This window comes from Hypanus sabinus, chromosome 22, assembly GCF_030144855.1.
Source record: "Hypanus sabinus isolate sHypSab1 chromosome 22, sHypSab1.hap1, whole genome shotgun sequence".
NCBI classification, from domain to species: domain Eukaryota; kingdom Metazoa; phylum Chordata; class Chondrichthyes; order Myliobatiformes; family Dasyatidae; genus Hypanus; species Hypanus sabinus.
This window is the reverse complement of record NC_082727.1, coordinates 27,797,489-27,824,781: the sequence shown is the minus strand read 5'-3', so window position 1 is coordinate 27,824,781 and position 27,293 is coordinate 27,797,489. Positions and strand designations below refer to the sequence as shown.

General features: G+C 39.9%; 1 protein-coding gene across 1 annotated transcript; it reads left to right on the top strand.

Moving 5' to 3' along the window:
* The first annotated feature begins 433 nt into the window (after positions 1-433).
* Positions 434-6,276, top strand: adoa (2-aminoethanethiol (cysteamine) dioxygenase a). The gene has a single exon (XM_059947360.1). The coding sequence runs from the start codon at positions 618-620 to the stop codon at positions 1,386-1,388; it is 771 nt and encodes a 256-aa protein (XP_059803343.1). The 5' UTR covers positions 434-617; the 3' UTR covers positions 1,389-6,276.
* The last annotated feature ends 21,017 nt before the right edge of the window (positions 6,277-27,293 follow it).

Here is a 27,293-nt window from a genome sequence, read left to right as displayed (position 1 = left end):
AGTGTGTCCTGCTCTACCTGTGACAGGAGCGCGCAAAGAACTACTGAAAACCCGACACTCCCAATAATAATAACGCCAGGTGAGTATTCGAGATAAATGCAACTTCCTTAAGGCACTAAAATTACGGATGCAGGCGGCACCTGTAACCTTCAGTCAATAAACAAGCCCTGCGGCGGGGTAATAACGATATTCAAAGACTTGATTCAGCGCAACTGTCGACTTGTCCGAGGGACGTGCCTGCGCGGGGGGTGATGGGAGTTGTAGTTCGGAGTGACCCCCCCCCCCCCCCCCCCAACCCCACCCCCACCAGGAGCTGTTCCCGTCGATGAATCAACCGAGCTTGACGATGCCGGCCCCGCGCGTCCCCGGCCAATAGCAGGGACGGGCTTGGGGCAGGGCGGGCGCGCGAGAGCCTGTGACGCAAGAGGGGGCGGATCCGCCTACGTGCGTTCGTGCAGCGAGGGGGCACGCGGCGGCCATCGGCGGGGAGAGCGCGCCCATCCGCGGCGGTCGGACGTGCGGCGGCAGCCGAAGGGATCCCGGTCGCGGTGGGGGTGGGCGGCAGCAGCCCCGATTCGGTCCTTCGGGAGGAGAAGGGGCCGCGAGGGGTCCGGGCGATGCCGCGGGCCGAAATGGCCTCTTTGATCCAGAAGATCGCCCGTCAAGCCCGCTCCACCTTCATGGTGCTGCCGTCGGGCGACGCCGCCACTTTCCAGGACAACCTCGCCAAGCTGCGCATGCTGCTGGAGAAGATCCGAGCCGAGGACCTGAACCTGGGCGCTCGGAGGAACAGCGGGCCGCCGCACCAGGGACCTCCCGTCAGCTACATGCACATCTGCGAGACCGACTGCTTCTCCATGGGGGTGTTCCTGCTGCAGAGCGGCGCCTGCATCCCGTTGCATGACCACCCGGGCATGCACGGCTTGCTCAAGGTGCTGTTCGGCCAGGTGACCGTCAAGTGCTTCGATAAGGAGGAGGAGGAGAGGGAGGCGGCGGGCGCGGACAGCGTGCAGTTCAACCCGCCGCTGTTGCAGTGCCAGCGGGCGGCGCTACGGAGGTCGCTGCGGAGGTCGAGCACCGTGCTGAGCGAGGAGAGCGACCCGTGCCTGCTCACCCCGCTGCAGGGCAACATGCACCAGATCGAGGCGACGGACGGGCCCGCCGCTTTCCTGGACATTCTGGCGCCTCCGTACGACCCGGACGAGGGAAGGGACTGTCACTACTACAAGGTGCTGCAGGTGTCGGAGAACGCGGGTAATTCTAGCCCCCCGTCGTCCCAACAGCCGCAGACACCGCCGCCGCAACCGGTGTGGCTCTTGGAGGTGCCGCAGCCTGCCGACTTCTGGTGCGGTGGGGAGCCTTACCCTGGTCCCAAGGTCTCTCCATAATGGAACAATTGACAGGGAGAGAATATTAACGTACTTTCACGGTGTCTCCATCTCCTTTCCCTCCTTTGTACAGCGATGTGCTTTTCGTAGGTTATTTTAGCATCTTTAAACAAGTTATTAGACATCCCAAGCTTCCAATGAAGACTAAAGAAACTTTAAAAGCCAGGGGTTTCTTGGTAAAGCAGGCATACGTGTAATACTTTACACACTTTATATTGGTTTAGATCTATTTCGGCTCGGTTTTCAGTCTATAGCACTTCGTGGCATATATCCCATTGCATGTATTTACTGGAATTTCGTCGCTAAGTATTCACTTATCAAATGTTAGTTAACTGAAATACTAGCTCCATTAAACTCCCATTTCCTTTCCTCTGTTCATTATTAATTTATTCAGATGTATGTGAGGTTTTTTTGTTTATTTTTGCCCTAAGTATATAGTTTGAGAACAAACATTCTTTTCCCAGTAAGAACAAAAACACTACTGGTAGCATTTACTAATAACAGTGGGGTATTTTTCTATACATCTGACCAAATTATATTTTCCCATATAGAATCATTTAGATAAGTAGTCAGCAATCTGAATATTTGACAGCCATCAGAAGATAAGCTTGAAGGTTTTTGTCATTGTTGGTTAAAGGAGTTGCATCTAAACACTCCAAGCAGAAACACACTATTTTCATTTAATGGAGTTGAATCCTAATATGTCAGTTTCCTTTTAAGGAAGAGGGCTTACTGATAGTTTAATGGCCTAGTGGTTGTCAGCATGAGTCCCTGTGTTTATATTAAAGGTTACTTATTGTATTTAATGCTACCCAAATTACACTAACAGAGTGTTTACACACTCTTGTAAAACACTGACTTCAGCAAAGTGACAACTGATCAATTTTAAACTTCAAAGTACTTGGGCAGAATCTGGGCTTCTAAACCAGTAGGGTTGTTGTAATCCTGTATGTTCAGTAAATAACTTATCTTTCAAATCATATGGTAAGGAACTGCTTCCATTTAATGTATAACATTTATTGGTTAGTATTATTAAATTGTCCGTTAATCAAGCTTAAAAATAGATTTGTAATGGAGTCTTGAAATTGAGCCTGTAAAATCCTGTATTATAAGTAATCATAAGACACAATCTTGTAAACTGGTGCTGTAGTTTGTTGTAGACCGCATTCAGTTTGCAGTGCCTGGCCCTAATATGCATTTTAAAAGCTAACAATAGCTTTATGAGGAGAATATATGGCTGAAGATGCTGTAAGTAACAGTTGACAGCATTTGGTTCAGAAGGGCCATAATTCCCAAAGTTTCAAAAATAATAACTAATCAAGTAATATTTCTATGCCAAAATCCCTACCTGTTCTTTGTGCATAAAATATGAAATTTCCTCTTCTTGGGAAGTGTTCCGGTCAATTGTGTCTTTAACATTTTATGACTTTTCCAGGAAAAAAGTATTTTTAATATATTGTATTAGGATTTTTTTTAAATCATAGTACCCTTCAGGAAGGGTAGGGACATTTTTATTGCAGACTTGAAGCTGTAGAATCTGTTGACATTCAGTTCATGAAATTCCTGTTTTAAAAAAAATTCAGAATATTGTGCACTAGATTGCCATGTTGGTTTGCATGTGATGGTATTGTAACTTAAGCCAATCTTGGCAGGACTGCAGCAATCTTTTTTTTGTTTCATCTGAAAATGAAAGTGTGGAAAAATGATTTGCTGTTAATTTCATTCAGGTGTTGCATAAATGTGTGAAATTTAATTTCTGATCCATTTGGAAGACTGATTAGATTGGCCAGTGGTAAGAGTAAAAATTACTTAATACCATGTGGACTTTCCTGTGGTTCTACCATTTCAAAAGCAAATGAGAGATTATATAGCATATTGGAAAATATTAAAAGCAATAAAACATACCAAGTATGATTTTACTGATGCTGTATTCCTTGGTGTAAATTCTTGAACTTTTAGCATGCAAAGCAGTGTCATCAAAATATAATAATACTTGTAAGTTCTGAAATAATGTATCTCATTGAGCAAAACTGTGTATTGCTGAATGGTAGTCTGAGTTTTGGTGCACACAGACTGGAGACTTGGACCAAAGTCACTTGTAGGAACTGCAGCTTGTATCCTCAGTATTACTTAAATTTACTTTTTAAAAAATTATTTGTATTATTTGCCCTCTTTTGCACGTTGCTTTGTTTTCCTGTGGCTGCCTGCAAGAAAATAAATCTCAAGGTTGTATATTGTACATATACTTGGATAAAAATTTACTTTGAACTTTGAGCTGTGGTCATAAACCTGAAGCAGAGCTGGGTAAATGAATAGTAAAATGCATGCAAGTGCTTGCAGGAACCTATCCAATTTCACAAAAGAAAGCATAGATGTACATTATTGGTTGGTCTGCTGCCTCATTAAAGTGCTGATGATCAAGTTCAAGCTTTGGAGTATACGGTAGTTCACTTGAGTAGAAATATCTAAATTACCAATGTGATTAGACCTTGCCATCGATTTTTTTTATTGTGCAGTCATTGTTTCTGCAATATTGAAAGTCCTGAAGAAGGGACTCAGTCCAAAAAGTCAATTATCTATTAATTTCCATAGATGCTGCCTGACCTGCTGAGATCCTCCAGCATTTTCAGTATTTATAGACTTTTTCGTATTATGCTTTGTATTTTATTCCTTGTTTTTCATTAAGGAGTTCCTGGATAATGTAAAGGTTTTTCTGAGCACTGTCCATAAGCTGATTTTCTTTTTTTTCCTCACTAATTCAAAAGCATCCATTTTCTATAGCAACCTATTATCATGTAGCTCTACGTACACTTGAAATGTTTTCATTTTTAGCAGACTTCACCCTAGCACCACCTAGTATTAAACCTATGTAATATATACATATTCAGTTATTACTGAACAATGCTGTCATTATTTTAGTACTACCTTGAAAGATACTTTAACATTTATGGGAGAATTTGTGTAAACTCAGGATTTCTGTAATTCAGGGTAGTCTTTAAACCAGGGAACCCCTGCATTCCATGTTGGGAGTGCCATGAAGCCTGAATTTGTGAGTTCTCTGCAGTCTTATTTTCCAACAGCATATTTTTATATCTACTCTGCTTAAAATCGTCATGAAGAAACTAGTTGGCAATGAACAGTGACAAAATGATTTTGCAAGTATATAGTCTACTGATAGCTTCAAGTGAAAGTATACTGTGTATGGTGTAAACTGGTAGTGATCATTGCTCTCTTATGTAAGGATAGACTTTGAAAAAGCATTATGCGATTGGGAAATGTTATGTGAAATTTATTGGCAGGTAAGGGATTGAAGAGGTACTTTGGTCATAAACACTGGCTGAAAATAAATACACAAGATACTTGAAATGCTCAGCACGTCAGACTACATCTGCATAAGAAACAGAACTAAATTTTCAAGTAAGCTTTTGCATTTCTCTGTTTTCTGATTATAGAGGTATTTTAGATTTCCGACATCTGCAGTTTTGACCGTGACTTAATTTGGTTTCATTAGGCCATGTCATAAACTAGAATCAAACAAAATAAGATAATTTTAAGAAACAGCTATCAGCCATTACTATAGGCTTTTTAGACTTTTTCAGTGACTCTGGCAAATATAATTTTATTGCAACTACCTCTAGTGGGATGAGGAGGCAGGATCTCTTGTACTGGAAAGTATGTTTGGATTTGCACTGAATGCTTCTGTTATTTAATAAATGGCAATGCAAATGAATGCAATTTTAATGTTTTCTGCCTTGCTGTTTTCAAGATGGTCATATTAAAGTAACCAGCATTCTCCCTCCAGCATTGCTGTTTATTTACATGTGCCTAATATAGCCACCTATTTATATATAATGACCTTCTCCTGAGCATTACTAATTGAGCTAATCAAACCAATGATGTACATCAGCATAAAGCCAAAACTGGAAAAAGTGCAAATGTTTCTGCTAAATAAAGAATTTCCTTGATGGCAAAAGGCTTTTATAGTGGAGGGTGGAAAGAAGAGAAGTTAGAGTTCTGCTAATAAAGGTCCTGGGGACTCACTAAACATTTATATTTTTTTTAAAAAATGCAGATTTAAATTGTGTTGATTTGAATTCTGTCTTTTTTGAAAAAAAATCTTGATTTATGGGTAAAGCTTAATTAGTAAGGGATTCAGCGACTGCCTCAACAAACAGGTCACTCAAATTTCTCAAAACAACGTTGAACTGTAATAACTTGATAACTAGTTCACATGAAAAGTAGCATACTTGTTGAGAATTTTCTCTTGGAAGGATTTCAATGTTAGAGAATTAAATTTTAGAGCCACATCAAATTATTTCCCACATCAGGAGACTCAGGTTTATTATCACTGACATATGTTCTTAAATTTGTTTTATGACAACAGTATGAAGCAAGATATAAAAATTACCATAATTTACAAAAAAGTAAATAATGCAAAAGAATAACATAGTTAATGGATTTTTAAAGTAAGCTTAACATGTGAATTCATTTAGATTTATTGAGAGCCAGCTGTTGGACATTTATTTCAAAGTTGTCTTAAAATTCTAAGTTTTGCATTGTCTCCATAGTTTGTAATGTAATCCACACATTTCTAGTGGAGGCTGTGTCCTTTGGTTCTACTGTACTGGTTGTTTTGCAATAGCTTGTCATAAATAGGATAAACTAATCTATTTGAAATCCCAGAACCAGATCTATCACCTCCTAATGTTAACTTTTCCATTGGCAACATGCCCAGCTTTCAGTGCCATCTTCTATTCCCTCCAATACCTGTTTGTTCTAGTTGCTCCATTTTGAATCCTTTCCCTTCTTAGTAGTGGTCATTGGAAGCAAATCCAGTTATCCCAAATACAAGTGTTCTACAATCCGTGCCCTCTGTATTCTTAGTTCCTATATTATTTCCCAGTAATGTTTTTCCATTACATTTCTTTTTCCTGGCATTTTTTATATCCCAGATTATAAATAACAGAAAAGCTTTAGAAACATATTTATAAATTTACCTAGGATATACTCTTGTTTATGGAGTAACTTTGAATGGAGAAAAACGCAAACATGCTAGACAAAAATATATAATGTTATAATATTTACAGACTGTCTCCAGGTTATTGAAGAACTGTCCATAAGCCAGTCTTTTCATTAATTCAAATGGTTATTTCAATTAAATTTATCTTAACGTTTGTTTATTGACTGCTCCTGTGTAGTTACAATATTATAAAATCAGAAAGCTCCACACTCTGGCTGATTTTGATGGCCTTAGTGTTACATTTTACAAGTGTTGATAGAAGGGGTTTGCCTTGTTAGTTTCCAAAGCAAGTCTTTTAATTGGCCTCCTGCTGTGAACCAGCAGTGGGAATGGTAAGGACAATGTATTTGATTACTGCAAGGTTGTTGTATGTAAACAGTTTATTTTTGAACTAACTGATACTGCTATTCCATACCTCCCTGAAAATCTTTGCATATTTGTAACTAACTCTGTCTTGAAAAAATGCATTAGAAGTGTATGGGAGAATTGCATGAAGTTTTTTTATAAGTCAGTTCTTCTGTTTTTGGGGGGAGGGGGGAATCTGCATGGCAGTTTTCATGACTTCAGGAACATGTCTTGAATGTATGGGTCAAATATTTTAACCAAAATACTTTTTGATGAATGACTTCAGATTTAATATATTGATTGACAAATATTGAGATAGTGCTGATAATTTATACTGGCAATGTTATTTCAGGAGAAAAGGTCTCCTGATTTATGTAATTCCTGGGTGTCTATGAACTTCTGAATGTTGGTGTCAAAGTCACATTCAAATTGTAACTCCTGTAATACCATGCTAAAGTATCAAACTGATTTAATGTGTTTACAACAAATCTAAAAGGGACTAGATTCTGCAGCCCTCTGACTCAGAGTGATACTGTTCAATAAATGTACAAATAATTTAGTAATGAAGATCTGTGTCTCAGTTTGCTTGTCAAAAAATATTTGCAGGAGAAATTAACCTTTCATGTGCTTCCTTAGTGAAAGAATTGGAGACGCCAGATCAGATCTTCAGTGAACTCTTTTTTCCAAATTTTTGTGTAGACAAGGATGTAGACTGGTGCTTGTGAGTACACTGATTTACTATCAGAAAACCTTAAGTGTGGCAACATTTTTCATTTTGTTTGAAATAACTTCCTAAAAATAAGTTTGAACCTCATGAGATGCTGTTTGGCTTCCTCTTTACTGAATGATTTAATGAGTTGTCCATCATATCCAACTATGTCATTTTGCAAACTGCAGAAATTTTTTTTAAACTGGGAAAAGGTGTTGCTCTGGGACAGTTCCACTCTCCCAACCTCAAGTCTGGGTTCACTGGTCTGAGTAGTTATCACAGTTGGGATCTTCTTTAGCTGCAGTGGATGATGATGACTACTTCTGTGTCTTATCATGCCCTTTACTTTCCACAAAGTATTGCAGAACTCCAGTCCTGGCTATTGGGTCTCACTGTTGGGCAGATGAGATCAGTCCACTGGAGCAGATTTTTCATGCTCTTTAATGGTATTGAAAAAAGCAACAGGAGCTCAAAGCAGGTTTTCATGCTACACCTTCTCCCTGATCTCTGCTAGAAAACCAATGGGAAGATAGAATGATTTTGATAATCCAGTGATTTTTGGAATTGAAAAACAGTCTTTGAAATGAGATGTGACATTGGGAATATCAAAAGAGGCTGAATCAACTCTTTACAAATAGAAGCTCTGGAATGTGAATTCTGTCATAAAGCACTTTGGAAGAAGGCTTATTTAAAAAAAAACTATTTGAAGAAAAAGAATATTGAAAGTTAGGGGGGGATGAAGAGGCTGAGATGAATCTAGACTAAGTAGCCTTCTGAAATGAAAGATAGATTCTGTCAATGCTAGGAATCTGAAATAAAAACAAAATGGTATTTTATTTGGTATTGTTCTGATATCTTTATTTTTTTCTCCTCAAAAATATTACTCATCATAGAATCAACACACAGCATGGACCTTCCTGTAGGAACTTTCAATTTCATTGGATATTCCATTAGTATCTTTCATCCCCTTTGTCATGTAATATCTCTACCAGCCCCAACTATCTCCATATATATATAAATCCTGAATAAAAGAAATCTTAATTTGGTTTTGTTAATTTTTTATTCAGCTCATGACTAATCACCATGTTCCTGTATTAGCTCTACATCTCATGAGTTCCCTAAAGCACAAAAATCTATTACTCACTACCTTGCATATACTGGGTGACTGCTGTCTTCAGTGGAGAATATCAAAACTTCACCATCCTCTAGATGATAAAATTCTTTCTCATCTTGATCCATGCTAGCTAACCCCCTTATTTTGCAGATGTTGCCCTTCGTTTGGGACACCTAAGCCATGGCTTGCGAACACTTGAAGCCCCATAAAAAGTTAGTATATTTCACTGAGCTCAAGTTTTAAGCATTTCTAAATTTCCAATGTTTGATTTCTGTCCAGTCAGTTTTGTTGACTCTGCTTCAAAATGCACGTGTGTGTTGGTCTACTAACAAGTTAATCTGCCCATTTAAGCACAGCTTATACCTGCTGAATGCCAATTTTGCTAAGCACTAAATAGGAAAAGCATCACCAATTTAGTGTTAAATAGTTCATTCTCAGTGTTCCCTAGTAAGCATGAAGGAACAGGAATTTATGCAAGCCATGGTTGGGTATTAGTAATGTAAGCATAACCACGGTGGTGACTCTTGTTGAGTATTGGTTTAAAGAGATTGTAAAACATATGGCAATGAGCAAACTCTTCAAAGGATTTTACCGTTCAATTGAAAAAGTACAACCATTTGCTCTGAAAATGATAGTTATGATAATTAAGAACTTCTATTAATTATAATCTGGGATATAAAAAATGCCAGGAAAAAGAAATGTAATGGAAAAACATTACTGGGAAATAATATAGGAACTAAGAATACAGAGGGCACGGATTGTAGAACACTTGTATTTGGGATAACTGGATTTGCTTCCAATGACCACTGCTAAGAAGGGAAAGGATTCAAAATGGAGCAACTAGAACAAACAGGTATTGGAGGGAATAGAAGATGGCACTGAAAGCTGGGCATGTTGCCAATGGAAAAGTTAACATTAGGAGGTGATAGATCTGGTTCTGGGATTTCAAATAGATTAGTTTATCCTATTTATGACAAGCTATTGCAAAACAACCAGTACAGTAGAACCAAAGGACACAGCCTCCACTAGAAATGTGTGGATTACATTACAAACTATGGAGACATTGCCTTTTGTTTTTTTTTTAAAGTTGTGCCATAGAAATGCAGCATACAGCTTGTAGGAAATTAGAGTAATAAGTGACTTATTGTTACTATGCACTCTATAATTTCCATGGATTTGTGGCACCCTGCCTTTTCTAGGACAGAAGTAATATTTGCATTAGCACCCCATTAAATTTGATGGTGATTGCATAAGCATTCCAGTGTTCATACTGCTGCCATTAAGTTTGAAGAAAGGGGGCACAAAAGGTGTTGTTCTGGGACCCCTGCTCTTTGCGATATTTTAATAGATAAATGAATAAATAATATATTAATATATATGCCGTGAAACTTGCTAACTTTGCAGCAGCAGTACAATACATGATAGAGAAAAAAATACTTTAAGTATATATGTATATTAAATAGACAAAATAAGTAGCACAAAAACAGATTTTAAAAGAAGTAGTGAAGCTATGTTCATGGGTTCAATGGCCATTTAGAAATCAGATGGCAGAGGGGAAGAAGCTGTTCCTGAATTGCTGAGTGTGTGTCTTCAGGCTTCTATACCTGCTTCCTGAGAAGAGGGCATGTGCTGGGGGGGGGGGGGGGGAGGCGAGTTGAGGAAGTAGAAAGGTAGGTTAGCAGATAACATAAGGTTGATTGAGTTGTGGATACTGTAGAAGGTTGTCAGAGATTACAACAGTACATTGGCGGGATGCAGAGCTAGGCTGAGAAGTAGCAAAAAAAGTTCAATCTGGTAAAGTGTGATATGATCACTTTGTAAGGTTGATTTTGAAGGGAGAATACAAGATTATTGGTAGAATGCTGAGCAGTGTGGAGAAGCGGAGGGATCTTGGGGTCCACATCTAGAGATCCCTTGAACTTCCTTCTCAAGTTGATAGAGATGCTGAGTGCATATGACATTAATTAGTTTGGGGATTGAATTCAAGATGCATGAGGTAATGTTGCAGCCCTAAGACTTGGTTAGACCACACTTGGAATATTGTGTTCAGTACTGGTTGCCTCATTAAAGGAAGGATGCAGATGCTTTAGAGAGGGTGCAGAGGAGATTTACCAGGACGTTGCCTAGATTAGAGAGCATGCCTTATGAGGATAGGGTGAGTAAGCTAGGACTTTTCTCTTTGTAGTGAAGGAAGATGAGAGGCGAGTTGATAGAGGTGTATGATATAAGAAGTTTAGGTTAAGTGGACTACCAGGGACTTTTTTCCATGGTGTAAATGGCTAACAGAAGGGGACAAAATTTTAATATGATTTGGAGAAAGGTGTAGTGGAGCTGTCAGATATATATTTTTTACACCAAGTGATGAGTGGATGGAATAGCCTGCCAGAGGGGGTGATAGAGGCAGATACATTAGGGGCACTTAAGGAACACTTAGATAGCCACCTGTATGATAGAGAAATGGAGGGGGTATGTAGGAAGGATGGGTTAGATTGATTTTAGAGTAGTTTAAAAGCTCATCACAACATCATGAACCGAAGGACCTGTAATATGCTGTTCTGTATTCTAATGTGACAGCTGTTTATTCAAGATGGTAGTTCCACATGCCTTATTAATGGATATTGTTACATAAAAAATTTAGAACAAATACTATCCTTAGACACTTTGTCAAAAATGAATCAAAATGATTTTATTTCTTTAGAGGATCAAAGAGTTCAAGTTTAGCAATCCTGGAAATTGGAGGGGAGCAGATATAATTGTACTATTTATAAAGGATGTGGAGAAGGAAACATGGAATGTCAATAATATGGAAAATGCTAGTGTCTACACTCAGTGGCCACTTTATTAGGTACACCTCATTAACAGAAACATCTAATCAGACAATTGTGCCTGCAATTCAATGCATAAAAGCATTAGAGAGATGCTTCAAGAGATAAACTTGTTATTCCAACCAAACATCAGAATGGGAAAGAACTGTGATCTGAGTGACTTCGATCATAGAGTACACACCAGTCTCCAGAATTTACAGAGAATGGTGTGCAAGTCATCCAGTGAGTGGAGGTTCTGTGGCAGATACGCCTTGTTAATGAGAGAAATCAGCGGTGAATGCCCAAAATGGATCAAGCTGACAAGAAGGTGACGGTAACTCAAATAACCATGCATCACAACAGTGGTGTGTGGAAGAGAATCTCTGAATGTGCATCATGTCAAACCTTGAAGTGGATTGGCTGCAGCAGCAGGAGACCACACCAGGTTCCACTCCTGTTCCTAATGAAGCAGCCACTGATTCTATAATAAAGGATGCGATAACAGGATTATTTAGAAATATCAACTGGATTGGACAATGGTAATGGACTTGAATTATTTATCAAAAATGAAACACAAGACCATAAGACTTAGAAGCAGAGTGAGGTCATTTGGCTCATCGAGTCTGTTATGCCATTCCATCATAGCTGATTTATTCTGTTCAACCCTATTCTGCTGCCTTTTGCCCCATAACCTTATGTTCTTATTAATCAGGACCCTATTAACCTCTGCTTTTAATATACCCAATGCCTTGGCCTCCAAGGCATTTCACAGATTCATTGTCCTCTTTGCCTAAAGAAGTTCTTCCTCATCTCTGTTCTAAATGGGTACCCCTCTACTTTGAGGCTGTGTCCTCTGGTCCAAGACTCCCACACTACTGGAAACATCTCTCCACATCCACATCTATCTAGCCCTTTCACTATTCGATAGGTTTCAAAGGGATTCCCCCTCATTCTTCTGAACTCCAGTGAGTACCCATCAAATGCTCCACATATATCAAACCTTCCGTTCCTGGAATCATTCTCGTGAACCTCCTCCAGACCCTCTCCAATGCCAGCACTTCTTCTCTTAGTTAAGTGGTGGCATGGTAGCATAGTGGTTAGCACAACACTTGACGGTGCAGGCAACCCAGGTTCAATTCCTGCTGCTGCCTGTAAAGAGTTTGTGTGTTCACCTTGCGACTGCATGAGTTTCCTCCAGGTCTCCTGTTATTGGGAGATAGGTCAGTTGGTTACTGTAACTTTTCCCACGATCAGGCACCGTGTCTTAATAAATAAATAAATGCTCGCAATACTCTAAGTGTGATCTGACCAATGCCTTATTACATCCTTGCTTTTATATGCTAGTCCTCTCGAAATGAATGCTAACATTGTATTTGCCCTATTTACCACAGATTCTTCTTGAAGGTTAACTTTTAGGGAATCCTGCACGAGGACTCCTAAATTCCTCTACACCCGTGATTTTTGAATTTTCTCCCCATTTAGAAAATAGCCTATGCTTTTATTCCTTCTACCTAAGTGCATGACCATACACGCTTCTCTCTCTCTCTATATATATATATATATATATATATATATATATATACTCCACCTGCCTTGTCTTTGCTTGTACTCCCAATCTAAGTACTACTGCATACTCCCTGCTTCCTCGACATTACTTGCCCCGCTACCTATGTTCATATCGTCCATAAACCTGGCCACAAAGCCATCAATACTATCATCCAAATCACTGACATATAACATGAAAAGAACTGGTCCTAACACTGACCTCTGCAGAACATCATGGGTCACCAGCAGCCAACCAGAAATCCTTTGCCTGCTGCCAATGGGCCATTCCTCTATCCATGCTAGTATCCTTCCTGTTATACCATGTGCTCTTAATTTGTTAAGCAGCCTCATGTGTGGCCCTTGGTCAAAAACATGTTTGACAAATCTGGAGCTTTCTAAGGGTGTAACCGGTAGAATAGGCAAAAGGGCACCATAGATGTGATGTGGTGGGACTGACTATTAGACTGGAAGTAAACAACAAAAAGTGGTCTTCCTCAGGTGGGAGGTATTGCAGGGAATATTGCCTGGGCCTCTGTTACTCACAATATATTTCAAGTTCCTCGACTGAGCGGGAAAGCATGTGGCGGATGCAGTATAACATTGATAAATCACTTTGCAGGGAAAGACAGAAAAGCAGAATATTATTAGAATGGTGATAGAGAAATTTTGATGTAAAAAGTGATCTGGATGGCCTTACATTGAAGCAAGGGCAGCAAGCTGTTACGGAGGAAGATAGTATGTTAATTCTTGGAATGTGGTACAAGGATAAGACACTACAATGGTGCAGTCCTTGGTGTGTCCAGGCCCAGAGTATTGTATTAACTTTAGGGTTAATTCTCGAGTAAGACAGAACATACTTGTAATAGAGGGAGTGGCACAAAAGTTCACTACACTGATTCCTGGGATAGTTGGCATATGAAACTGGATCAACTGGGCTATATTTACAAGAATTTAGAAGAATGAGGAAATTTCATTGAAATATATTAAAAAAAAATGACATGGTTAGATATACTGGTTATAGGGAGGATGTTTCCCTGGTGATTGGAACATGATATTGTGATAGGATCGCTCATGATCATACTTCCTGGCAGAATGGCCTATTTCTTTCAAATTTTATGCTTGCAACTGATGTCATTAATCAAAGCGGTTTTATTTAAATACATCATTTGGCATGGTAAAAAGTATAATTGTCAATAAAAGTAGTGGGAACAAAACCAATTTGAAGGATAGCTAAGCAAATGGGGAATTAAAGTGCAGAATTCTCACATAAAATATAAAGCAAATTACAGGATGTAAATTGGTTTGTAAATGCATTAGAAAAAAAGCTTGAATCACCTAACCACAATTGCCTTGCTCTTCTGCAAAATGTAATTTCTATTGAAATTAAAACAAGTGTGAGAAATTCTAGGCAGGTTATGCAGCCTCTGTGGAGAGAGAAATGGTGTTCATGATTCAAGTCAATGATGCTTCATTCTGACAAAGGGCAATCAACATAAAACATTTACTCTGTTTTTCTCTCCACCGATGCTGCATGACCTGCCAAATATTTCCGGCACTTTCTAATTTCGGTTTTCAATTATTTGCATTTTTTTTGCCTTTAAGCAATCTTTACTGACTTCTTCAAAGATTAAATATAAAACTAAGACATTCAAAGTTCAGTAGGCTTTACACTTTCATCACATTGCAGTGGCCTTCCCTCGGCAACAGCATGCTTATCTCTGATCATGTAGGTCTAAGTTTAAGTGCCACTTGGATTCTTGGCTGAAGATGTGGAGGTGTCATAGCATTAGGGATGTTGTCTTTCTGATGTGTGTTAAACTGAAGGATAACTTCAAATTGACTTCATTGGGGATGGTGTAAAACTATTTTAAAAAGGACAAAAGTCATCTTGGGATATTCTGCTGAACGCTTACACTTGAATCAATACCCCCAAAACACATTAACCTAGAGATATTTCTGTCAGACAAATGTCTGGTGGACAGATTAGGGTGGAATGTTTTCTGCTCTTGCAGCGATAATCTATTTTGCATGACACCCATGCATCATAGAAAATGTATGACAAAAGGGAACCTCCTCCAGACAGATCAAGTGTAATCAACACGTATCAATCATCTTCTCTTGGACTGCAGTAACAACATATGAACAACTTGTTCAATCTCAGTTTCCACCATTCACAGATATTTCCTTTGCCCCTCCACCCTTAGCCAATTTCTTTCCAACTTCAGACACACTGGCTCAGACTGTAACATTAATTCTCCACTTTACCTGCTGTGTATCTGCAGAAATCTCTCATTTCATGGCCATTACTTTAATTTTCAACATCCAGGATGTGCCCTCTTCTCATTTCTGTCATCGGGGGAATGTACCTTCTATATTTTAAGAATAGCTTCTTCCTGCCTGCTGTCAGATTCCATGAACCCATGACCTCACTGTTTAGCTCGCTTTTTGCACTGTTCACTTTTTTTTATTGCTGCTTACAGTAATTTTTTATGTATTGCACTGTACTGCTGATGTAAAACAACAAATTTCATGATACCTCAGTGATAGTCAACCTAATTCTGATTCTGAAGATGATCATTTTGTTCATTGCGTTCATGCTGGTTGAAAGAAAAGTGACAGCCTATTGTTCTAAATCTGGTGAAGATCTCTGCCTCTTTCATTCTTTCAGGTAGTGACTTCCAGATTTTTCCTTATTAACAATTTAATCCTTCTCTCAATTGCTTTGAATGCAGGATCCAAACTTCTGATCCTCCAGGAAAGGGGAATAGTTCCTTTCTATTTACTCAGTCTGGGCCCTTCTCTGTCCCAGTCTATCCCAATTTTCCACAAAGATAATTTTTTCCTGTCTTGATGACATCCTTAATATCTTCTCTATTCCCTTTCCATGAATTCACATCTTTGGTGTAGTGTGTGGACTAGAATGTATAACGGTGAAGAGTGGCTGAAAAAGTTGCGTATACATAATTCCATGGTTCTTTGCATTTTATGTGTTCTTTTAACCATCATATCTATCTGTGCTGACTTTTTAAGCATCTATGGGCACCGTGTCTGTCTGTTCCTTCACACTTCATGTCATTCCATTGACATAAAATCATTTGTATCATGTTTCCAGTTTTTAAATCCAAATCATTATCATGTACAAGAAGTGAGAGACTGAGTACTAAGCCTTGTGGAATCACAATGATAACAGCCTTCCAGGCACAAAACTGCAAATCACATACATGAATGGCTAGAAACAAGTATTGTGACCTGTACATAACTGAGCCAATCTGACTTAGCAAACAGGTCTTTAATGAAATTCCTTTGTATAAGACACAGACATGCTGCAATGTGGTAAATGTTCGCTATTTTGTCATTTAACTTGCTGTTGCCTGTGGGCTGTGATGTACACAAACTGGGCTGTCTGTCATGTTTTCTGCATTACTTTACATGCGGTAAAAGTATTTTGGACATTCTCATGTCATAGTCTACGACATAATCAGATCAGATAATTGTAGATCAGTCAATGTCTTCCTTCCCTTGCAATGCTGAAAAGAACTTGAATTGAGTCCCATAATCAGTTTACATATTTCTGCATTCACTTTCCATTATAAAATGTTTCAAATCAATCTGTCGCTCTGCTTGTGTTATTTCCTATGTCCAGGTCTTGTTTCATCAAATCTGTTTTTGGTAACATCACTTTCCCTTGGTTCGTCTGCTGCTCTTCCTCTCCACAATCTATTGTGACTGAAGCTGCTGCCTTTATCATGGTTGATGTATAGTGGATTTTATTAATTTCAGGTGGTTTCATAAAATTCCTACTTGGTGAATCAAGTATTTTTTGCAATATAGTTTCATGCTTAGAGAACAGGAAGAAAATAAGACCATTACACAAAATTAATCAGTCTGAAAGTTACTGAGCCAGTGTGAAATTTCACTATCTTAGATTTGCTGAGAGACACAAGTTGGCCAAACAATGAAATGTATTTGCATGAAATGGATTTTTAAGTTCAGTAAGTCTGCCAATCTCTATGAGTCGCTTAGGGAAGCTGAAGCCTGCTGACCGAGTCCAAGTCCCCTGGAGTCTGAGGAAGCCCCCCATTCTTGGGGTTAAAGGACAGTGTATGTGTGTGGCTGGGAGGGAGGAACAGAGTTTGTTGTTGCAGCTTGTTATGCTCTGTGTTGTTCTGCCAAGCATTGGTGCCAGAATGTGTGGCAACACGTGTGGCAACACTTGTGGGCTGTCTCCAGCACACCATGGCTGTTTACACAGATGGCACATTTCCCTGTGTGTTTCAATGTGGCCATGGTGAAACAAGTCTGAATCTCAAATCACCAACAATCACCCCCGACCTGCATGTTAGCAAAGCTACCTCAGGGCCACTCAATGGCACCAGTGTACTGACGCCAATAATGAGTTTCAGTTGCAGGGGTACTGGGACAGAGCAAAATTTCTAACAAACAGCTCATCAAAAATACCATGAAAGTGCCACCAGGCTCATCCTGCCTCGAAAAATTTAAGCAGCCATCAGCCAATGGCAAGCTATCCCTGAGAGGAACTGTCACTGCTTCCACCATTGGAAATTGAAATTCACACTCGCACGTGACTGTAGTCATAGAAGGAAGATCATCCCCTAAACCGGGGGTCGGCAACCCGCGGCTCCGGAGCCACATGTGGCTCTTTTACGTCTGTGCTGCGGCTCCCTGTTGCTTTGGGAAATAATTGGTTGTGGCGGCCCTTTTCCTGGCACATCCGAACCGACTCACAATAAGATAGCCTACGGGGGTTTGCGAGCACAGAGCTTTGGAGCCTCTGTGCCATGGGGGGGGGGGGCAGGTTGAGGGAGGCTTAAAAGTGAGGCTGAAGATTTCGAATAAAGTTTTTTTCCTTCGACTGCAGTTACCGACTCCGTGTCGTAATTTTAGCGCTGCGTGTAGCACACCGCTACATGGTCAGTATTTAATTAATATGTATTTTATGTTAGTTTGTTAGTTTTTGAAATGTAAATCTAAATTTGAAGATTATGGTGATCTTGTACAATCTAAATAAGACGTTGTGGTGACCCATTTCCTGACACATCCGAACCGGCTCACAATTAGCCAGCGTTCAGGCTAAGGGAGATAGCCTACGGGGGTTTGTGAGTACGTGTCTTTTGCAGCATCTGCGCCCATGGGGGGCGGGTTGAGGGAGGCTTAAAAGCAAGGCTGTTTAGTTCGAATAAAGCTATCTTTGACTGCAGTTTACTGACTGCGTGTAGCAACCGCTACAACGTGTTTTTATCGCTGGCTGTCCAGAGGGGAGGTGCTGAAACGCTTTGTCGCGCGTCTGGAAGAAGTGAAAACTTTCCTGGGCAGCAAAGGGCTCAACTTTTCTGAGCTGGAACAGCCAGAGTGGCTGGAAAAGCTACACTTCATGGTAGACATGACAGCGCACCTGAACACGCTGAACACAGCTCTTCAACGGGGTAAGGACGTACAGCCCTGCACATGTTGGAGGATGTTTTGCATTCGAGCGCAAGTTGACGTTGCTTGCCAGAGATTTACAGAAAGGCACATTGTCTCACTTCCCCAATTTGAGAGAGTTCAAACAATGTCACGACATGATAAATTCGGAGTATTTACATTCTGCAATCATCGCAATGCAAACATCGTTTGGGAAACGCTTCTGTGAGTTCAGAGAGGAAAAAAACACATTATCCTTCCCGGTCACTCCCCTAAGCATCGATCCATCCCTACTGAATACGACTGCATTGTCAGGTGTGAGTCAACCTGAAGAAGTATGATAAATATTTTAATTGCGTATTATTTTACGTATATTCATATGTTTTCATTGTTCAGTGAAATAGTCCTTTTATTTTTCAGGTTGACAGCTGGCTGACGTTATTTTTGGTTTGCTGCTGGCGGCAAATTTAAGTTTGGCGTTTTTCATAAATACAAGAAGGACTCAAATAGACGTTGAGTATTTTACTTAAAAGTAACCTTCAACCCAACGTCTTTTTTTCGGAGTTCAAAATGTTTTTGTTGCATGCAGAAATGTAATTTCGTTTTCTCTGCAGGAGTTCATCAATTTCATAAATGCAACACATTATAGTTTATTTATACATAGCATAAAGGCAAAACAAAACGTTGTATGCAGTGTTATTTCATTTTAAATGTCAAACGGGTTTTGCGGCTCCCAGTGTTTTCTTTTCTGTGGGAAACGGGTCCAAGTGGCTCTTTCAGTGGTAAAGGTTGCTGACCCCTGCCCTAAACCAATGGCTGACTAAAGTCTGACAGCACTTTGAAAGCCTCAACATGAATCTTCCCAGCAAACAGTGTACAGATACTGTAAAGCAAGAGAAACTCTGTGACAACGGCAAAACTGTATTAGCTAAGCACCTTAATTTTGATGGCAAAGACCATATGCGCAATACAGGCAAATGTATCTAGCACGTGGGGATATTGACCTGAATTTTGCCATGTAATGCGAGCACTGTAATCTTGTCTGTGATTTCCACATGGGATTTCTGCACTCAGATATAATCAAAGCCAAACAGAAGAAATAATCCCACACTCAACAGGAGACTGGAGAAGTTTTAGTCATTTCAGTTTAGTCAAAGGGTGAGGAAATTCTTTATTTGTTGCTAAGTATATATTTTGCATTGAGTCCTAGTGTAAATCACACAATAATCCCAAATCAATCACTGATGAAAAATTCCTTGGAAATCACCTAGGGCTGTACTTGGGACAGCCCACAAGTATCACCACAGAATCCGGTGCCAACATAGCACGCCCATAATGCTTGGCTGAGCAACACATAACACAGCGGGCAACAAAACAACAGCAAATCAAACCCACCCGCCCACACACATGGGCAGACCTACAACTCCAGGACAGGACTCCATGCTCCAGGCTTTGCCTTTCGGACTTCCAATTGACCTTCAGGCTCCAATCTTTGGTGTTGACCCCCAGTCTAGCAGAATATGGGACCCCAAACTTTGGGCATGCCAACTCACCGGCCCCTGGGCTTCCTCGTGTCTCTTGCTCACACAGTCATCCAACCCCAGACCTGGAATGGCCTGATATCCACAAATATCCTGTCGCACCTGTTCACATCACTGGCCTTCAACATGAAACATATCTGTACCTCCAAACTGAATTTCTGGCGTTGATCCCTGAGAAGCACCAATTCCAACGCAATCATCTACCATCATGAGTTGCTTTCTATCAATTTCCTGTCCATCTATCTACTGATTCTTTAATTCCACAGGCCTCAGTATTGCAAACTAGTTTTTTTGGGTGGGATTTCATAAAAAGTTAGCATAAATAGCATCTATACATCCCTCTATGCACAGGTACTTCCTGAAACATTCAAAATATTGTTCAGAAGTTTTGACTGTTAGGTGAGATAACTGAATTCTTTTATTAAAAAAAATCTATAATCTGAAGGATTGTTTTAACATCCATGACCCTATATAGTGTGATCTATTCAACTCTGAAAATATCAGCCTTCCTAAGTCTTTGAACCACATTAATGGTGCTTTACTTATGATAAGTTTGAAAGGTGGAGGGAAGCTACACGAAACTACAGCCCTATCAAAAAATTTAAATTTAAAAACGAATAGCTATTAATGCTTGATATTTACAAAATTAGGTCAGAAAAGGTCCAAAACTTCCAGGTTTGCAATTCATTTTGAGTCTTGAAGAAAAATGGCAGCTGGGTCATTGGGACTATCAGTTGAACTGCAGGTGAATGGGGTCTGCTCACTGTGAGGTGGTATGCCTGAACATGTAACAATCAGAAAAAAAAAAGATGTATACATCCATTTGCTGTTATTTAGATGATAAGGCTGGTCATATCTACATGGTGTATGATGAAGGACCTGCAGTATATTTCCAGGTAAGAATGGTGAAAGTATAAATTGGGCCTCCAAGTTCATTGAAACTATTGCTGTGCAGACTCTGCAGGGTGTAAAAACCTGTCTTTGCATGGATATAGTTAAGTACAGCAAAAGTGATGAAATTAATGGGATACTGGAAGTATCAGCACAGGCCATCAATGGTATAAGGTACAGTATTGTATCAATAAGATCAATATATTTTATTTAGATAATGAGAGGTGTATGACATTTAAATTGGTAACTACATAGGATTTCATATCCAGCCCGACTTGGAATTATGTCAAAATTCATCCTGCATCACTGGGGTAAAATTCTGGAATTTCCTACCAGCCTGAGTTGGTTGGAAACCTAGACTAACTTTACCAATAGATTATGAGGGCAGACAGTGCTCACACCTCCAGGGATCTGAGTTTATCTCAGACCTCTGGTGCGGTATGTGTGGTGTTTGCATGTCCTGCTCGTAACGCCCAGGTACTCCATTTTCCTCCCACTTCCCAAAGATGCAGTAGTTATTATGTTTACCGTTTATTATGCATTCTTCTTTTGTTTAATAGCCTCTTGTATGACACATTATCAAAAGAAAGCATCTGAAATTCCAGATTAATGTTATCAAGTCAGTTTTATCTACTCTGTAGGTTACCACAAAAAAGCAAACATTTGTCAAACCATAAATACATGCTATTTCTGCACAATTCCATCATTTTCCAAGTTCATGCTTCTGTAGTTTTCTTCCTAAACACCCCTTAACTACTAGCTCATCAATTGACCTTTTCCAATGTACTTCATCTTGGATCTAAAATAGCAATTCCCTCATTGATGCCTGACCATGCAGATCTGGAAATCCATATCTTACACAGTGCATTAATGCATCCTTTCAACTTTTTCTGCTCATTTAGTTTTCCCAGTTAGTATATGGATTAAATCCCCCATCATTATTGTATTGCCGATATGGTAATGACCTCTAATTGCTTGACTCATTACTATTACCAGTTTTTGTTTGGGTGCCTTTATATACGATTATAACAGCCTCCAAATGATTCTATTCCTCCCATAGATGCTGCATGGCCCATTTAGTTCTTCAGCAGATTTCTTGTTGCTTCAGATTCCAATATCTGCATTACCTTGTGTCTCCATTGATCCTGCTCCCTGACCTACTGAACCTAGATCTCTTTTTCTATTGCCTTTATCCTATTCTTTAACATCAGGACACATCTGTTGTCTTTCCCATCTCTGTTAAAAGTTAGCAAAGAGCAAACTACTGGATGAACTCAACGCATACAGTAGTATCCATGGGGGACAAAGTATTGTTGGTGTTTTGAGTTGAGATCTTGCATATGAGACAGACACTGGTAAAATAGCCAACATAAAGAGCAGAGGAAAAAGGTGCAATGGTGCTAGTAGGTGATGGGTAGACTGAAGATAGGTGAAGAATGGTGGGCATCTTTAATAGGCGGTGACTGAAGAAAGTAGCAAGTATCATTAAAGACCCTCACCACCCGGCAAATTCCCTCCTCATGTTATTACCATCAGGGAGAAGATACAGAAACTTGAAGACCTGCACTCAGAGTTATAGAAACAACTTCTTCCCTCTCTACAATTAGATTTCTGAATGATCCATGAACCCATGTTAGTCATATTTTGCACTATTAGTTTTGTAACTTACAGTAATTTTTATGTCTTGCTGTGCTGCTACTGCAAAACAAATTTTACAACATATGTCATGATAATAAATCTGATTCAAATTCTGTTTGTTCTCCAGTTAAAGTACCTCTAACATATCATGAGATTATTGCTACGCTGGAGATTGGAACTGACGTTTGTAAAGCATTCCATAACTAGGCAGTCTCACCTTCCAGGCTTTGTGCTGAGAACACCAAGTAATAGCTGGGATACCAGGATTTATGAAAAACTGCTTGCATTTCTCCTCCATCCAGTTTATTGTGTTTGCTAAAATGCATTGGAGCTAAAACACATGATGCCTTTATATCATTATGATAGTCTAAAGGCCAAATCAAGAAAAACTGGTATCAAAATATTACAAGCATGCTGTTTGTCCACCTTACATGGAAGTGCAAGTGATGCTGGTGACTTGGTTATGAACAGTGAGTGAGTCACAATGGTCACTTCCAATCTTTGACCAAGGCTTAGCCATAATCTTGTGAAGTGTTAGTGGTTCCCTATGTGGAGAACTTGTGGACTTAACAGAAATTGCACTATGAATGTGCCATGCGATTTACATCCTAGACCAAAATCATTACGCAATAGCAAAGCCAGAAATGTTGTTAATTCCACTGAAAAACTTCACATGATGCAAGAATCCCACAGTGAAATAACCCTGGCATCGGCTAATGTGGGATTACAGTAACAGTCATATTTAGAACATTGAAGTTAGAATTGCATCTCTCACTATCTTTTTTGTGTAAGTGCTATCTCTTCTGCTATCACAGAAAGAGATCACAAATTGGCATGACATTTCCATCTACATTATCCATTACAGAAGAATCTCACATAATTTAAGACCAATATCTGCACCTCCTTAGCAAGATCATTGGTCTATCTGCAATGTAAAGCAGTTTTTGTAACACATCAAAATAATTGATTAATATTTATTGATTAATAATTGAGAATAAAGATTTCAGAAAGATCTCATTGGTTTTCTACCATTGTCCATACGAGGGGTAATTGATAAATTTGTGGCCTAAGGTAGAAGGAGTCAATTTTAGAAAACCTAGCACATTTAGTTTCCCTACATTTACACACTTAGTCCAGCAGTTGTGGAGCATACAGATCCCTTCTTTGTAGAAGTCAGCATCTTGGACCTCCAGAAATGGTCCACAGCACGGGGTGATTGATAAGTTTGTGGCCCAAGGTAGAAGGAGATGAGTTTTTAACTTCAGAGTTTCTGCATTATCAAAGAGCTGAACTGCACCTGCATATAAGGAGAGCTGTATAACTCATCTCCTTCTACCTTAGGCTATGAACATCAATTGCCCCTGCTGTGGACCACCTGGAGGTCCAAGATGCTCTTGTTACATGCAAGTTAGAAATGCAGCCACAAACTGAGTTCCCACACATCAGAAGATGTCTGGATGTCTGCTGTTCTACAGCGGCTGGGAAATCCATACTACCAGTTTTCCAAATGATTGTTCATAGGCATGGGCTGTACATAAATGGGCATTCTTAAGCCAGGTGGGATCTATATACCATTCTGAGTTTAGAAGAATGAGAAGTAATCTTACCAAGGTGTTTATAATTCCTTGTATCGAGTTTGACTATTTTATAGGCGTTTTCTAGGATTAGGACTCAACGTCTCAAATAAAGATGGACTATTCAGGACAGAAATGAGAAGAGATTTCATCATTCTCTATCCAACAGGCTCAGTCTCTGGCAAGGATCCATTAACCTTTAGGTGCTAAAGGAATCTAAGAAAAAATGTGCACGCATTCGAGAGGGTTCAGATGAGGTTCACAAAAATGATTCTGGGAATAAAAAGGGTTAGTATATGAGGAGTGTTTGATCTCATTGAAACCTATTGATTATTAAAAGGCCTGAATAGAGTGAATGTGTCCTATAATAGGGGAATCTAGGACCAGAAGGCACAGCCTCAGAATAGAGGAACATGTATTTAGAACAGAGATGAGGAGGAATTTCTTTAGCCAGAGGGTGGTAAATCTGTGGAATTCATTGCCATAGAACAGAGGTTCCCAATCATTTTTAAGCAATGGACCAATACCACTAAGCAAGGGGCTTATGGACACCATGTTGGGAACCCCTGCCAGAGAGGGATGTGGAGCCAAATCATTGGGTGTATTTAAAGCAGATGTTGATAGATTCTTGATTAGTAAGGGTGTCAAAGGTTATGCAGAGATGACAGGAGAATGGGATTGAGAGGGGTAATACTGACTGAGCAGGCTCAATGGGATAAATAGCCTCATTCTGCTCCTATGTTTTGTGGTCTTATGCAATGAAATGTTATGAGGTACAGGAAAATGGCACTGAGTCAAAAAAAATCTGACATGAACTTCTTCAACAGTGACAATGTTTCTATTTCTTCTGTCCCTGTGTTCTTAAGAATGTAAAGATGAGATATACATTTTGTTTGTGGTAATGGCTCCTGTTCCGACTGTCTCAAAACTGGTGTTTGATGGAAAAGGTTTAGCCTATTTCAAAATGCTCAGGTTAACAAAACTGATGTCAATTTACTGCTCAAACCCTTCAAATTATACTCAGGATAATAAAATCAAGCATAAATCCTTCCCTGTCTCCAGCTGTGGGTCACTTCTATTGTATAGTTGGCAGTCTGTGATGTTACTAAATCAGCTACAATTAAATGTCGGAGCAGATTCAATGGGCCAGTCGGCCTAGTTCTATTCCTATGTCTTGTAGTCTTATTGTCATATTCTCATCAATGACTGCAATAGAACTAAAATACGTAGCTAATCTTTCTTCTTCCACATTTGTAACTGGGAGTTTCTCAAGGAATTATCTTTGAACATTAATTTCTCATCTCCGTAACATTGCCCACAGTGCTGGCATTGTCTGCTCTTCTCCTCCACTGAGTGACACACAGCAATGGATCAGCAGGAATTTCATCCAAATCCAGACGGTGTAATTGTGGTTTAACTTTGGGACTACAGGTAACTTCTTTCCTGGCTTAAATGGCAAAGGACATGGAGTGCATCCTCTAATCCAATCCACATTCCTTTCAGAGACTTCCTTTCATACTTCTGAGAAACATCATCCAACTCAGGCATATACAGTGCTGTTGTGGTGAGTGGGGAGAGATTTTGATGGGAAGAGACTATGAGATTTAGTCAGCCAAGTTGGTTCTACTGGTGAAAGCCATGGATATTAGGAATTGATACCCGGAGGAATGGGGTGGGGTAATTGGAATGGAGTTAGTTTTGTGGAGTGCTGCAAAGTGGAGTTGATAGGACACATTTGGGTATTGGGATGGTTCATTGAGCTAGTATTGGGAAGTGATGGTGTGGCTTTGCTGGCATTAAAATTAATGGGGTTCAAAGCAGGAGAGGGGTAGTATTGCGGGCTGATAGGATGTTGGGGTTATGTGGAGTCTAAGCAGGAGTTAGTGGCTAAGCTTATATGTGACTTTTGGTGTGCATTGCGACTTGGACCAACTTAGTTTCAAGGAGGGCTGGGGGAGAGGATAGCTGTCTTACTCCCCATTACCCACCACTAATTTCTCAGTCCCCGATTAATCACCAACACCAACAGCACGTCACCTCGCTCAAACACCAGCTCAAGTTCCACCTCCCTACACAGTCTGCATGGACCACCAGCAAACTTCATCTCCCAACAAGACTCCACCGCCACCAACTAGCCTAAGAACTGATAGGGGACAGAGCAGGTGACAGGGGTCAAATCGAACCCCACCTCCAATATCGATGTGATCTCCCCTGCCGACAGAACTTGCGTCGTGTTTGTGAGACGTTTCCAAGCAGGAGCTGGGCCAGTGGGTGATTTATTTTGATCTAGAGCTAATTCAGCTCCAACGTCTTAAAGCGACTCGTCCAGTTATTATTTTACCACATGGGGGATAAAAGGAAGTCATTTTGCTCCACAAAGCCGAAATGTGAGTTACTTTGGACTGGCGATCGTAACAGGTGGATAAAACAATTTGAAGGAGAATCCAGATATTAAGTCAATTGATCTGGAGAGCAGAAGACTTCTAATTATTTTGTCCAGTGCACATTGTCAAACAAAAACAGAACGGCGGGAGATGTTTTGGTTGGCTGGTGCCATGGCTGCACGTCCTAAAAACCCAGTTTTTAGCCCCGTTATGGAAACGGACTGTTCGAAAGCAATTCAGAACTATCTGAGTAAACAATCTTTCGTGACATGTTAAAAAGAAACTTCCCCAGGTATGCCCCATTTCTTATTTTTTTTCAGTTAAGCTTCTAAGTGAGTTACGTGGGGTAAGCACATTCCGGAGCGACCCTATCATCTGCACATAAAGGAATACACATCTATCAGCCTGCATATTCGCCACGTTTTTGAAAGCTAGTGGCTGCTGAAGAATAGGGCGCCTGGGCGACTTATTAGACGCCAAATGGAAGGTACATAATCGGTTGTTGTTGCTGTTGGCTTTGCTCATTGGCGCACAATTGCCTCTGGATCACACAACCCCGTGAATGCAAGGTCCCTGCCCAATCTGGGATCCACAGTACAGGCTGACATTTCATTGTGGTACTGACTGGACTGGGAGTTCTGGATAAAAGGTCAGAATTATGGAATGATTCTCAATAGAGAGAAGTATTGGGCCAGTCGTATAACCACTAACCACTTAGATCCATTGCTTCTCTCTTTACCCCTCTTCAGAATCAGAATTAGGTTTAATATCACTGACGCATTTCGTGAAATTTGTTCTTTTTCATTAACCCAATTCTTTTTTGTAAGTTATTATTGACCCCGCTTCATTGTCTTTAGACAGTACATTTCAGATCAGAAAAATCCGAATGGCATATAAATGATTCATTTCGAATGCAGTT

Coding starts and splice junctions, on each gene's coding strand:
- adoa (XM_059947360.1), top strand. CDS start 618: ATGCCGCGGGCCGAAATGGCCTCTTTGATCCAGAAGATCGCCCGTCAA.